The following is a 13,287-nucleotide window of genomic DNA, read 5'->3' as shown; positions in this document are numbered from 1 at the left end:
GTTTTTGAACTTAGCTCTGTGTGATTTCAAATAATAGTTCAAATAACTGTTCATTAAGTGCTTACCTGGCACTGTGTAAGCATTAACACGTTTATTATGAAATACATCAAGCACTCAAACAAGCGCAAGAGTAATACAACCTCAGGCACTTCACCTCCACCATTTCATACAATCCTCACAACGCAACAGGGTAAGTAGAACAATCTCCATTTCACACCTGGGAAAACTGAGGCCCCAAGAGGCAACAACCAGGTCCTATAAGCATGGCAAGGCCAGGATGCAGAGTCAGACTGGGCTCATAGAGTCCAAGCTCCCCCTACCCGACTCCTAATTGTTCTGAGTCAGTTTGCTCATCTGCAGAATCAGAGTGGTGGACGAGACCAGTGATTTTCAAACTTTTTTTAGCCACGGACCCTTTGTTCAGTTGAAGTCTTAAGTGGAGAGAGAACACGTCAGATGGATGAAGACCTGGGGCTCTGCTGGAGTGAGCGTGGGAGGGGGAGGGGGGCTGGAGTCCCACCAGCTGGGCTCCCTCCCCACCCTCTGCCCCCAGCATGCCCCGCTGGAGCTCGAGGACTTTGGGCCCTGAGGGAACTGCGTGCTGACCCCGGCCTGTCAAGCGCCAGCAACAGTGACTGTTTACTGAGCCGGGCACCAAGCCATGGGGAGGGGCAGCCCGGGGGCTGGTGGCCCTCACAGGTCCTCCAGGGAGGGGTTCTCAGAGCTCTGCAGCAGGGACAGCAGGTTCAGGGCCGAGACGCTGGGCACGTGGCCGGCGCAGATCTGCAGCATGCGGACCAGGCGCTGCGCCATGGTGGCTCGAAAGTCTCCTATCTGCAGAGGAAGAGCAGAGAACAGCGGTGAGGGGCCTGCTGCCCTCACGTGGAGCAGCTCCGCGGGCTGCCCAGGGGAGCGGGGCGCTGGGATGTGGGGACAGCTCAGGGCACCGCTGCCCAGCATGGCCATGCCCTTGTCCGCGCCACACCTCGCCGAGCCGTTTCCAACCACCTCAGCTTACCGAATCCTTTAAACACCCTCCAGGGATACCAGAGACGATGACCCCTGCTCCAGAAGAAATGAAGGCTCAGCAAGCTGGGCGGGCGAGGTTAGGTCAACTGTCCAGAGGCACACAGTCAGTGACTGCAGAGTTGGGATCTGAACCAGGGCTAGTCCCAACCAACGCTGGGGTAGAATAGGCCCCAAAGGCTTCCTTCCCTGGGATCTGTCTGAGAGAGACGCTCACAGGGAGAGAAGGGAGGGGTGGGTAGAGAGCGGCCCTTTCCGAGGACAGGGAGGAACCATCAACAGACGGTTCCTGTATCAGGGCCTCTGAAGGGCTGGTGGGCCCAGAGGAGCTGTGGGATTAGGCGGGGCGACAAGACTGTCCTAGGGCCTGGCACCAGATGGTGCGGGCAGATGAGGTGCTCATTATAAATGCTGAAGAATCAACAGTGATGCTCAGATGTTCTCCCCTGACCAACAGGTGCCCTCAGAAGCACCTCCCCCTTCCCCGTCCCCTCTCTAACTGGGGAAAGGGCGCCACCATCCACCCAGTCACCCAAGCTGGTGACCAGGCAGCCCCACGCCCTCCTGCTCTTTCTCCACCATTTGCCACCCATGACATCCTGGGTTTTAAGTCCAGAGGCGACGTCTCAGTCCTCATCACACTGGCCTCACTTGCACTGAGTCTCCTCTCAGCAGAATCTCACGCAGCTGCTCCCTCTCCTTGACAGGCCTTTTCCACCTGGCTCCCGGGACCCCACCCTCCGCAGCTTCTCCTCTCACCTCGCAGGCCGCTCCCTCCTCTGTGTGACATCTAACTGCTGGGGGTCCCAGGGCTTGGCCTTTGCATCTCTTTCCCCCACACTCGGTCCCCAGGTGACCTCATCCAGCTCCGTGACCTTCAAACCATCTAATTGCTGAGGATGCCCAAACTGCATCTCCAGACCTTTCCTCTGAGTGTTAGACACACGTGTGCCGCTGCCCGCTTGGCTTCTGGGTAGACTCCTAACAGACTCCTGTCTTAGTGTGTCCGAGACGGAGTTCCTGGGAGTCCCCCAAACGGCAGTCGCCCCCATCTCAGCCACAGGCAACCCCGTCCTTCCAGTTGCTCAGACTGAAAACTCCAGAGTCAACCTTGACTCTTCTTCCTCTCCTGTCTCACATCCAGGCCATCAGCACATCTGTCAGCCCGGCCCTGGAAACACCCAGCATCACAGACCATCTCATCTCCCTCTTCCCCAGACACCACTGCGCCCAGGCCATGCTTAACTCTTCCAGACACAGTCCCCAGGCCCATCTCCTTCTTTCTGCCCCTGTCTCCCTTCAGTCCACTCTCCTCCCAACCGCTGCAGGGACCCACTTAAAACCCGAGTCAGGCTGTGTCCCCCACACTTTCCATTGCTCCAGTCTAACTCAGAGTGAAAGCCACCACCTGTCCTACGACCCACAAAGCCCCACGGTCACTCTGACTCATCTCCCACAGCTCTGCTCCAGCCACCCATACCTCCCTGTGGACCTTGAACACAGCAGGCAAGTTCCAAACTCAGGGCCTTTGCACTTGCTGTTTCTCCAACCTAGTGGGCCTTTCCACCAGGAGGCTCCACGGCACCTTCCTTCAAGTCTTTACTTAAAGGTCATTTTTTTTAGTGAGCCCCTTCAACCCCTATGTAAATCTTGCCACTTTACCACCACCTGACAGGTCACATCTCCATTCTCTAACATGCCATACATTCTACTTCCTCACTTTGTTTCCTCCACTAGAACAGAATTGGGAGTTTTAAAACCGTTCTGCTCTATGCTGCTTCCCTAGTGCCTAGAACAGTGCTCGGCGCACTGTAGATTATGTAAGAAATACTTGTTTTATTTTTTTTTAATTAATTTATTTTGGCTGCATTGGGTCTTCGTTGATGCGCGTGGGCTTTCTCTAGTTGTGGCGAGCGGGGGCTACGCTTCGTTGCGGTGTGCAGGCTTCTCATTGCGGTGGCTTCTCTTGTTGCAAAGCATGGGCTCTAGGCACGTGGGCTTCAGTAGTTGTGGCTCGTGGGCTTCAGTAGTTGTGGCATGAGGGCTTCAGTACTTGTGGCTCACGGGCTCTAGAGCGCAGGCTCAGTAGTTGTGGCACATGGGCTTAGTTGCTCCGCGGCATGTGGGATCTTCATGGACCAGGTCTCGAACCCGTGTCCCCTGCATTGGCAGGTGGAGTCTTAACCACTGCACCACCAGGGAAGTCCAGAAATACTTGTTGAATAAATCCTCTGAGGTCTGCGGCCTCTGCCTCTGAACTATCCCTCCAAACTGCTGCAGCTCTCACTTGGATTCCACAGTCTGCTTCCCGCAGCGGCCTCGTCCCGAGCCCTCCTGCCTCTGGCCAGGCCTCCTCCCATCCACACATCATACTCCAGAGACGTGGCCCCCAAATCCCACTTCTGACCCTATCATGACTGCCCCGTCACCTACAGGAAGGAATGACTGAATTCCACTGCCAGGCTTCCAAAGCTCTGCAAATCCTTCTGCTGCTGCGTATGTTACATGTCGGTCTATTTTGCTTGATTCTGAGAGGCAGGGCCAATGTCTGAGGCATTTGTGTTCTCAGGGACCAGCACAGGACCCGATCAGCGGAGCTGGGAAATAATTTCACTGGGCGAATCCCACACCTCCCTGGGTGTTTCCTCATATGTAAAACGGGGCTCATAATTCCTGCCACGAAAAGCCCTCAGAATATGGTGAGGCTCCAAGTCGATTAAGCGGAGGAGTGTGCCCCGAACAGGACAACAGCGGTACGAGGAGTGCTGACAGAACAGGACAACAGCGGTACGAGGAGTGCTGACCGTGCAAACACTGGGTGCTTTGTGGGAGAGAATGCCAGGTCTAGGTTCTCAGCAGGGCTGCTGCTGGCTGGAAATAGAAAGTCGGCCACAGACCTTTTCTGAGAGAAGTTCTCAGGCTAGAGGACAACCCAGGACCTGGTACAGCCTGCCACCTCCTGACCACACACAGAACTGCACCACCATGCGCACCTCAACTGTGGAGCAAAGATGGCGATTCCCCTTCAGAGCCAAGAGAAGGCAGGCTGTGTGTGTGTGTGTGTGTGTGTGTGTGTGTGTGTGTGTGTGTGTGTGTGTGTGTGTGTGTGTGTGTGTGTGTGTGTGTGTGTGTGTGTGTGTGTGTGTGTGTGTGTGTGTGTGTGTGTGTGTGTGTGTGTGTGTGTGTGTGTGTGTGTGTTGGGGGTGGGTCGACTTGTTCAAAGCCACACAGTCAGCCCGCTAAGACAGGAAAGAGACAGCTGCACACCAACCTGGCTCTTCCGCTGACTTACTAGCTGTGTGACTGTGAGCACGTCTCGCCTCTCCTGTTGTGAGGAAAGCCTGCAGGGACAGGCCCCTCAGGGGTGCCCTGGGCCTCAGGTCCTACCTGTGAGATCAGAGCGTCGGTCGAGTCGGGGTTCTTAAAATAGTCATCAAATGTGAAACACAAATCTGTACATCTTAACCAATGCACTGAATGAGATCTAGGGCAGGTCTAATGACTTCTGCAGTGTCGGAGTAGTAATGAGATCTGCCCCAATCCCCATGGGACATGGCAATGTCCGCCGCTTCCACTGCTAACAGTCACAGGTTCTGCTAATGCTACTGACATCTCTTGCCTACATTCACAATGATAAATTTCTCTTAGAGGTTAGTGAAAACAAGAAGTAATTTTTTTTCTCGTCCAGGTCCGCAAATCCCCTGAATTCTTCTCCCTTCTGACTACAGGGGTCCACAGACCCCAGAGTAAGAACCCTTGGTGATGAGGGACCACATACTGACTCAGTTCCCTCTTAACAACATCACGTTGCTTTTGGGAACAGGTGCAAGACCCAGAACAGAGCAGAAACACAAATCTTTAAAACGAATCTCAAAACCAACTGAGCAGGTCTGGTGTGCGGGTGGGGCAGCCCAGGCCCTGGGAGCCCAGAGGCAGCAGCGTCAACTCCTGCTGAGGACCCTTTAGCAGAAAGTCATCAGGTTCCGTACTGCACAAAGAGAGGCTGAAGAGCAAAATTCAACAGCAAAATAGAAATCTGCTGTGCTAACCCCACAATGAGCAGTCACCTCGTGAGAAACACCAACAGAAGCAAGTCAGGGCAGAACCAATATCATATGTATCCATCCAACCACCTACCCACCTAACCCAGCCTCCCCTTCTGCTGCCTGCTAGACCCCCTGCCCCAGGCTGGGACCAGACAAGGTCTGCAATCCAGGGATGTAAGGGGGACATTGGGCACCTTTACTGCTGGTTCATGAGGCAGACAAGATGCCTGGCCTCAGAGCACTTAACCCCAGCGGGGAAGTGAGATATTAACAGGGACCCACAGGTACACGCACAAGACTTAGTTACGAGTAGAGAGAACAACGCAAAAGCAAGAGGTGCTGGTGCCTGGTGCACGAGCAGAACTCAAGATGTACATGGAGCATCACCCTATTTTATATGTGTGAACCCAAGGCTTACAGTGACCCACGCCAGGGCAGCGAGCAGGAGAGCCAGGGTTCAGACGAGGATCTCGTCTCCACATCAGGATCCCCTTCGCTAGGGGACGCAACGAGCCTCCAAGAAGCATCCCTGCCACGCCCACTGTGTGCCGACTGCTCCGTCCCTCAACCCGCGTGCTCGGGGTCCTCACCTCCAGGTCACAGAAGAGCAGGGGGCTCCGGTAGGTGCGGGCCAGCTTCACGACGGTGTTCCGGTGAATGCTGCAGTGGCTCTCCCGCCCAGCTGCAAAGAAGCCACGGCCTGTAATCTCTACCTTCACGGCTGTCATCTAGGAAGCACTGGGCCAAGTGGTTCATTTCCCCTCTCTGGGTCTCAGTTTCTTACTAGTCAGTGGGGTGACAGTCCTGTTCTACCTTCTTTTCAGGGCAGTCAAGACCATCAAATCAGAAAATAGGCTGAAGGGGCTTGGATAGAGTGCTCAATAAAAACATGAATTTCCTCATCTATGAAATGATAGTAACAACCCCTACTCTGCTGAGTTACCACAGAGATTCAATGAATGAATACACAGAAGTGACCTGGTGTTCACTTATCCACCAATGCTTGCTGAGAATAATCCGTGCCAGGCCCTTCCTGCAAGGAGCTCGCAGTGCAGCTGGCGGGGCAGACACACCACCAGTGTAGGTAGAAGGGTTAGGAGTCTCTGACAGAGGCATGTGTGGGATGGATACCCTGAGGGCCCAGACTGCAGGGCTGGTCAGGTCCCCCAGGAGGCAGAAAATAGGGGTTAGCGAGATAAAGAAGAGGAAAAAGTATTTGAGAGAAGCCACATGGTATAATCATTAAAGGCATGGGCTCTGGAATATGACTCTCTAGGTGTGAATCTCTGCTCTACAACTGTTCAGCTGCGGGGCCTTGGGCAAGTTACCTAACCTCGTGACCACAGTTTCCTCCGCTGCAAAACAGAGAAAATAGTACCTACTTCAGTAGTACCTGTCGTGAAGATTAAGTAATATAGAAACAAAGCACTTAGGACAGTGTCTGGTCTATTGTGAGTGCTCGATATAGGGTAGCTATTATTATTTCCACTGTTAATATTACCAAGTCTCAGAGAAATATAAGCCGAGCCAAAGAAGGGAAGAGTAATAGGAGATAAGACAGGAAGGCAGGGGCCAAACTGCAAAATACTTTGTGCCTTTACAGGAGTTTGGATTTCACTCTGAAAGCCACAGAGAGCCACTAGGCACCTCTAAGCCATTATCTCAGCAGAATTAACTTGGCAGACTGATCAGCTCAGATTTGCTTTATAAAGACTGACAACATCAGATTCCAAAACGCATGTTTTTTCCATCACCCAGGCTGCCTTTGCAAGGAGTCCACCACAGGCCCAGCCGCAGCCTGCCCTGGGTTGGCGGGGGAGGGGGTGAGCGGCGGGGGAGGGATGCACTTACCGCCTGTGGCGAGGAAGCTCACCTTCCCCAGGAAGAAGGTGGCGTCCACATGGTGCAGGGACTCCTCAACATTCCGGAGGCTGCAGTGGCCAGGGCGAGAGAACAAAGCAGAGGACAAACCTCACAACAGAGAAAGCAGAAGCTGCCTGGCCTCTGATCCCAGAGAGGCCAGAGAACGAGAGGAGGGTGACAGGAAACAGCCCTAGAGGAATACTTTGTCCTTTCATATCTTTAAACTACTTTTTTTTTTTTTAATTTAATTTTATTTTTTTATACAGCAGGTTCTTATTAGTCATCCATTTTATACATATTAGTGTATGTATGTCAATCCCAATCTCCCAGTTCATCCCACCACCACCGCTCCCCCACCCCCGCCACTTTCTCCCCTTGGTGTCCATACGTCTGTTCTCTACATCTGTGTCTCTATTTCTGCCCTGCAAACCGGTTCATCTGTACCATTTTTCTAGATTCCACATATATGCGTTAATATACAATATTTGTTTTTCTCTTTCTGACTTACTTCACTCTGTATGACAGTCTCTAGATTCATCCACGTCTCCACAAATGACCCAATTTCGTCCCCTTTTATGGCTGAGTAATATTCCATTGTATATGTGTACCACATCTTCTTTATCCATTCATCTGTCGATGGGCATTTAGGTTGCTTCCATGACCTGGCTATTGTAAGTAGTGCTGCAATGAACATTGGGGTGCATGTCTCTTTTTGAGTTATGGTTTTCTCAGGGTATATGCCCAGTAGTGGGATTGCTGGGTCATATGGTAGTTCCTTCTTTCTTTATTTTTTTTGGCTACTCCACGCGGCTTGTGGGATCTTAGCTCCCCGACCAGGGATGAACCTGGGCCCTCGGCAGTGAGAGCGAGGAGTCCTAACCACTGGACTGCCAGGGAATTTCCCAAACTACTTTTAATTACAAAGTGACTCAAGTTCGTAATATAATCAAACAGTAAACACGGGTGTATAAGTAAAAAGTAAAAGTTCCCGTCTCCAGCACCACCTTCAGTTTCAACTCCCCAGAGATAACTGTTGCTGATAGCTGGGGGTGTAATTCTTCTGGAATATTTTTCATATGCAAATACAGACAGTGGTAAGTACAAGCATCCAGTTGGGTCTAACTGGGTTCAACATCTCTGTTACATTCTTTGGAATGACCACACAGTACCACAAACTACTTTCCCTGTGATGGACATTTAAACGGTCTCCAGTTGTTCACTGTTACGAAAGATGCTGCGTGAATTTTCTTTCCCACAGGTCCTTACACACCCAAGCAAACGTTTCTGTAGGACAGATGCTAGAAGTGGAATGGCTGGGTCACAGTATGTGTCTTTTTTAAGTGTAGATAAGTATTGCTGAATTGCTTTCCAATAAGATTACAGCGATTTTAAGTCATATCAATCATATGAAAACACTCTTTTCCTCTAAGCAAGGGCACCCTGACCTTCTGGGTTGAGGCTTTCATTCACTTGTGTCCAGGGAGTGATGAAGGAACCTGCTGTTTCCTGGCCAAAAAGCCATCTCAAAGGTCAGGCTTCAGCCTGAATGAACACAGCCTGAGGCCAACAGCAACAGTGGCCCTGCCCCTAAGTGTGGCTGTGAAGCAGGATCTCTCCAAAGACTTGGGCCAGTGTCCCTTCTGGTGAACAGAGAGATCTCACCCAAAGAGCAACAGATCTGCTGAGCCAGGGCCCTCTGGCAACCATGGCAGATCTCAGCCCTTTCTCAGCCCCACCTGGGCCTAAGTCACCGCTGACTGGTTCCAACTGGTCAGGAAGTGCGGTCTGGACTTGGTCCTGATGCTACGTGTATCTGGTGTCTCTATGCCACTGGATTCCCAGGTGTTTCCACCACGGCCTTCCTTTGATCCCTACCACAGGCCCAGGTGTCTGCCTTGGTTTCTGTGCTGGACCCTGTGTTCTGCTCTTAGCCAGCTATCCCCCAGGAGGGAGAGGGCAGACCTTTCTTCGGTACTCCCTATAGGCTGGCTGCAGTCCTGTCCCCAGGGTTGCCAGCACCACAGGGAGACCGGATCAGGCCACCAGCATCAACACCACCCATGCTGCCACTGCCACGGCCCCACGCTAGACTGGGCTCTGACGCCGCACAGGCCTTGACAGTCCTCCGAACACACTATGCTCCTCCTGCCCTTTACATTAACCCTTCACCTGGAACATTCTGCTTACTTTCATCTATCCCTGGCTAATTTCTCGTCATCTCTCAGGTGTCTATTTAAATGTCACCTCCACCAGGAAGTCTAGCCTGACCTAAGTCCTGAGAGTCAGAGGTCTTGTTTGGGCTCTCACAGCCCCATGCTTCCTTCTTTTTACAGTACCCATTGCAGGTACTGTTAACTGTCTGTTCAAAAGTCTAGCCTCCTCCCCTAATGGACCTTGAGGACAGGGATCTGTTTCATTCATGTCTGTGCCTGCTGTCAGGGATACACAGTAGGCTTCAGAGAGCCAAATGACAGATGACACTGCTGGCATTTATCAGTGTCTTTTAAACATCGTGCATTGGCCACTGGCTCCCCACTCCTCACGGTCTAAGTTAACCCCAGGCAGCCTCTCCCTGTCTCCTCTCCTTCCCATCACAAGTGAGGCCACTGTCCCAGCACATCCCTGAGCCAGGTCTACCTGAGCCCGGCAGCCCCCATCCTCCGGCTCTCACCTGTGTTTGCTGTGAAGGTTGACCACGAACACAATCAAGTCAATTCGGGGCCGATTCACATTGGAGGGCAGAGGGAGGGACTTTGCCAAGTGGCTGAAAAACAAGAAATTGCAGGACTAAATACGTACCCACATCACAATGACTGTTCACATGCCACCCGTCACAGGGAAGAGGCTGTCAAGAGCTCCTCTCCTGTTCACCTGAAGCAAGACTTTTCAGGTGAGCACAGGGGCAGGGCAGAGCTGGTCCTATCCAGATGACTCCTGCTCTACTCTCCCTGCCAGAAAGTTTAGTAACTGCCTTGGCAACAGGGAGTTCTGGATATAAGATGGCATGAGGCTAGCCATCTACACTGCATGCTAGGAGGGAGACCAGGCTCAGAAGGGGGGGAGGGTGTTGGACTGTGAAGTTTAGGGGTTAAGATTGAAGCTCTTTGGAGTAAGACAGAAGTGGCCCCAAATCCCAAGTCTGCCAATTATCAGCTATGTGACCTTGGGCAAGTCACCCTCATCATTCTTGCCTGGACTTAGTCTCAGAATGTCAAATACCCACCTGAAGGGTTTTTTTGAATCCTCTACTTCTGCCCATTTCCACATATGACTATTACTCATCTTCCCCCCACCCCTCAGCTTATAATTTAAGAATACCAAAAAGTATACAAAACACAAAATTTAAAAAAGAAGCACATACTCCTAAAAGTTCAGTTACCTAGAAATAACTATTAACATTAGAACATTTTTCTAAACATCTCTCCATGTACACAATGTATACACATTCAGACACTAGAATACAGTAGATGTAATCGAAAAATAGTTCCCTGGCAGTCCAGTGGTTAGGATGTAGCGCTTTCACTGCCGTGGCCCAGGTTCAATCCCTGGTCTGGGAACTGAGAACCCGCAAGGGGCATGGTGCGGCCAAAAAAAATAAATAAATAAATAAATAAAAATAGGATAATAGTATTAATTTTACCTGAATTTAGTGGAAGCAAAATAACTAAAGTAGAACTGAAAAAAAAAGATGAACTTTGGATAAATTATTTTTTAATCACAAGAAATTATTTCCTCAAAGAACCCAATTAAAAAAAGATTATGGAAAAAATGAGTAAGTTGGTATCATTTTTAACAGTTTTAATTTTACCTATATGGGATTGATTCTCTATTATTAAGAAAAGTGAGAAAATTAGCATTCTTAAAATCTACCTTACCATTTGGACAAAACTTACAAATGTACATTTATATTGCTATTATTAATGGTATTATTATATACGTTTATATTTTGCTCTAACCATAACTTCGGACCTCAGCTAATGAAGTTGCCACTCTAGAACATCAGAGAGACAAAGGGTACTGAGGAAGGCCTCTCACTGGCAATTAAATGCTTCAGCAATAGACAATCATTTTTGCTCACAACTCATTGGCCAGAACTAGTCACATGGCGCCACATAACCACAAAAGGTCAAAGCTGGTTCCTGCCAAATACTCCAAATGCAGAGAGCCGAAAATACCTGACAACAAATGAACAGATGACCATATGGGTGATTTGCTTCTCCTGCCTAAAAGTCTGAAGAATTATTTACTTCAGAAGTAAATAATTGTCCATTTTTCCTGGAACAAGATATATGTACCCTTTTTAACGGACAAATTCAACTCTTCACTCATTCCAGGGAAGTCTTCTTCTATTACACTTCACTTTTGCTGTAATTTTTCAAATCTTTCTTCTTTGTAAATAATTAAGTCTTTAACCACATCTACTCTGATCCTTGCTGTTTCTATGTATTTATTAGATCTCATATGGTATTATTTTTCACCTTTTTTGTCCTTAGCTCTGCAACCTCCCTTTTCCTCTCATTCTGTTATTATTTGGTCTTTGAACGCTTCTTTTAAAAATTCATGTTCCTATTAAATTTCTCAATGGCACAAAGCACTCAAAAAGGAGCTTTCTTCCCCTTTTCCCAGAGTGGGTTCTTCATCAGATTTTTTTGCAAGTCATGTGACTCTCTCTTTTTTGCCAATGGTTTCCATCTCGTTTAATGCAGGCAATTTTGTCCACATTTTCCATTTACTCTGATGCTAATTAATTTTTTTGACTTTTTTTTTTTGGCCTTGCCCCATGGCATTCGGGATCTTAGCTCCTGGACCAGGGATCAAACCCGTGCCCCCTGCAGCGGAAGCGCAAAGTCCCAACCACTGGACCACCAGGGAAGTCCCAAATTAATTTTTTTTTTTATCCTTTCCTATTTCTGAGCTATGGGTCTGAGATTATTGGTTATTGTGTTTGGTGTTCTATAGCCAAAGAGCCTGGCAAGATAGGTAGAGCACAGATGGACATATGAACAATCTTTATTTTGAGGGAAAGATTATGTTGAAGGAGAATGATCCAAACCTAGAGGGTATTTCCTCTGTGGGAACCAGAAATGCCCCATACTAGGTAGAATAAGAGAACATAATCTTTCTACCCGGGACACCCACATGTATTCAGTCACTTGACTCCTGCCAGCAGCTGTTTCTACTCCCTCTCAGTTAGAAAAAGGAAAATAAAATATACTTTAGATACTTTTTCTCCAAGTGTGGGGGGTATCTGAGCATGTACTCTGTGCCAAGTACAGCTCAAGGCACTGGGGATTCACCAGTGAGCAAAAGTCAAAGTCCCTGCCCTCAAGGGGCTGACCTTGGTGTCCCTAGGGGTGGCAGACTGCAAACAAGTAAAGAAACATGGAAACTTCTTATAGTGACACGTGCTAGAGGAAAACAGAAAAACTGTGTGACAGTGATGGAGGATGCCTTTGGACGGGGACAGATCACGTGTTAAGACGGAGACTCCGAGGGGTTGGTCAACCGGCTCCACCTGTGCCCGCCTCTCTGGCGGCCCCCCTACCGCCAACCCCGCTCTCCCTTGCGCCCAGGCCAGCGATCGGACACCCCCAGCATAAGGCTACTTACACCTTCAGCTCCGATGTGCAATCCTCCTTGAGCATCGCATCGGCCAGCTGCTGCAGAAGAGCATCCTCTGTGCCCACCAGCTGCCCAGAGAGAGAAGGCGACAGACTGACACCTGGACACAGCAGTCCCGTTGGAGGGCCCGGACGGCCGCGAACCCAAGATTCCGGCGCCAGCGCGCGAGGCACCCTTTTACCGAGAGGACTCCGGCAGAGGGCCCGAGGTTTGCACCCTCTCCGGTCCTGTCCGGAAAGCACTCACTACCTCCCCGGACCCTTCCTGGAAAGGCCTTGTCTCTCCCGGAGGTCCGACCCCTCTACGCGGGAAAACCGAGTTTTGGACACCCGGCACCCCGCCCCGCGCGCGGTCGCCCCGCCCAGCCGCCCCACCAATCAGAAACTGCGCACTTATTGGTGGGGACGTCCCTCAGCCTCAGAAGGATAGCTACTCCGACTGGTTCAGAGTGTGGCTCTCCGGCCCACCACATCCCAGCCAGAATAGCCCACGCCAGCACCTCAGAGAGCGCAGGGGACCTGGCGGCTGAGGCACAGCCTGGGAGGAAAGGCGGGCGGGCGAATCTGGGCTGCTGACGCCTACCAAGATGGTGGCCGTGTTCAGGCCAGGCAGTTTGTCCAGCGGCCGCAACACCGACATCCCAGGGACAGGCCGAACCGCCGCTCGTACGGTGCGCGCCGGGCTTTCAAACCGCCCTGTGGTCCACCCCGTATGCGTAATCGCGGGTCAC

At 50.7% G+C, this 13,287-nt stretch overlaps 1 protein-coding gene across 3 annotated transcripts; it reads right to left on the bottom strand.

Moving 5' to 3' along the window:
- Positions 1-53: 53 nt before the first annotated feature.
- On the bottom strand, positions 54-13,277 carry CENPM (centromere protein M). Of its 3 annotated transcripts, none has more exons than XM_082420718.1 (6): positions 13,140-13,273; positions 12,546-12,625; positions 9,607-9,699; positions 6,924-7,003; positions 5,663-5,754; positions 54-834 (listed from the first exon to the last, which is right to left on the bottom strand). In XM_082420718.1, the coding sequence occupies exons 1-6, from the start codon at positions 13,194-13,196 to the stop codon at positions 694-696; spliced, it is 543 nt and encodes a 180-aa protein (XP_082276844.1). In that variant the 5' UTR covers positions 13,197-13,273; the 3' UTR covers positions 54-693. The 3 variants fall into 3 exon arrangements, with proteins under 3 accessions (XP_082276844.1, XP_082276845.1, XP_082276846.1); XM_082420719.1 differs by lacking the exon at positions 54-834 and adding an exon at positions 2,892-3,186 and having other exon boundaries at positions 13,140-13,277; XM_082420720.1 differs by lacking the exon at positions 54-834 and adding an exon at positions 3,809-3,897 and having other exon boundaries at positions 13,140-13,276.
- Positions 13,278-13,287: the final 10 nt, after the last annotated feature.

Source organism: Balaenoptera physalus (assembly GCF_965194825.1).
Source record: "Balaenoptera physalus genome assembly, chromosome: 13".
Classification (NCBI taxonomy): Eukaryota; Metazoa; Chordata; class Mammalia; order Artiodactyla; family Balaenopteridae; genus Balaenoptera; species Balaenoptera physalus.
The sequence above is the reverse complement of the archived record's forward strand: the minus strand, read 5'-3'. Positions and strand labels throughout refer to the sequence as shown.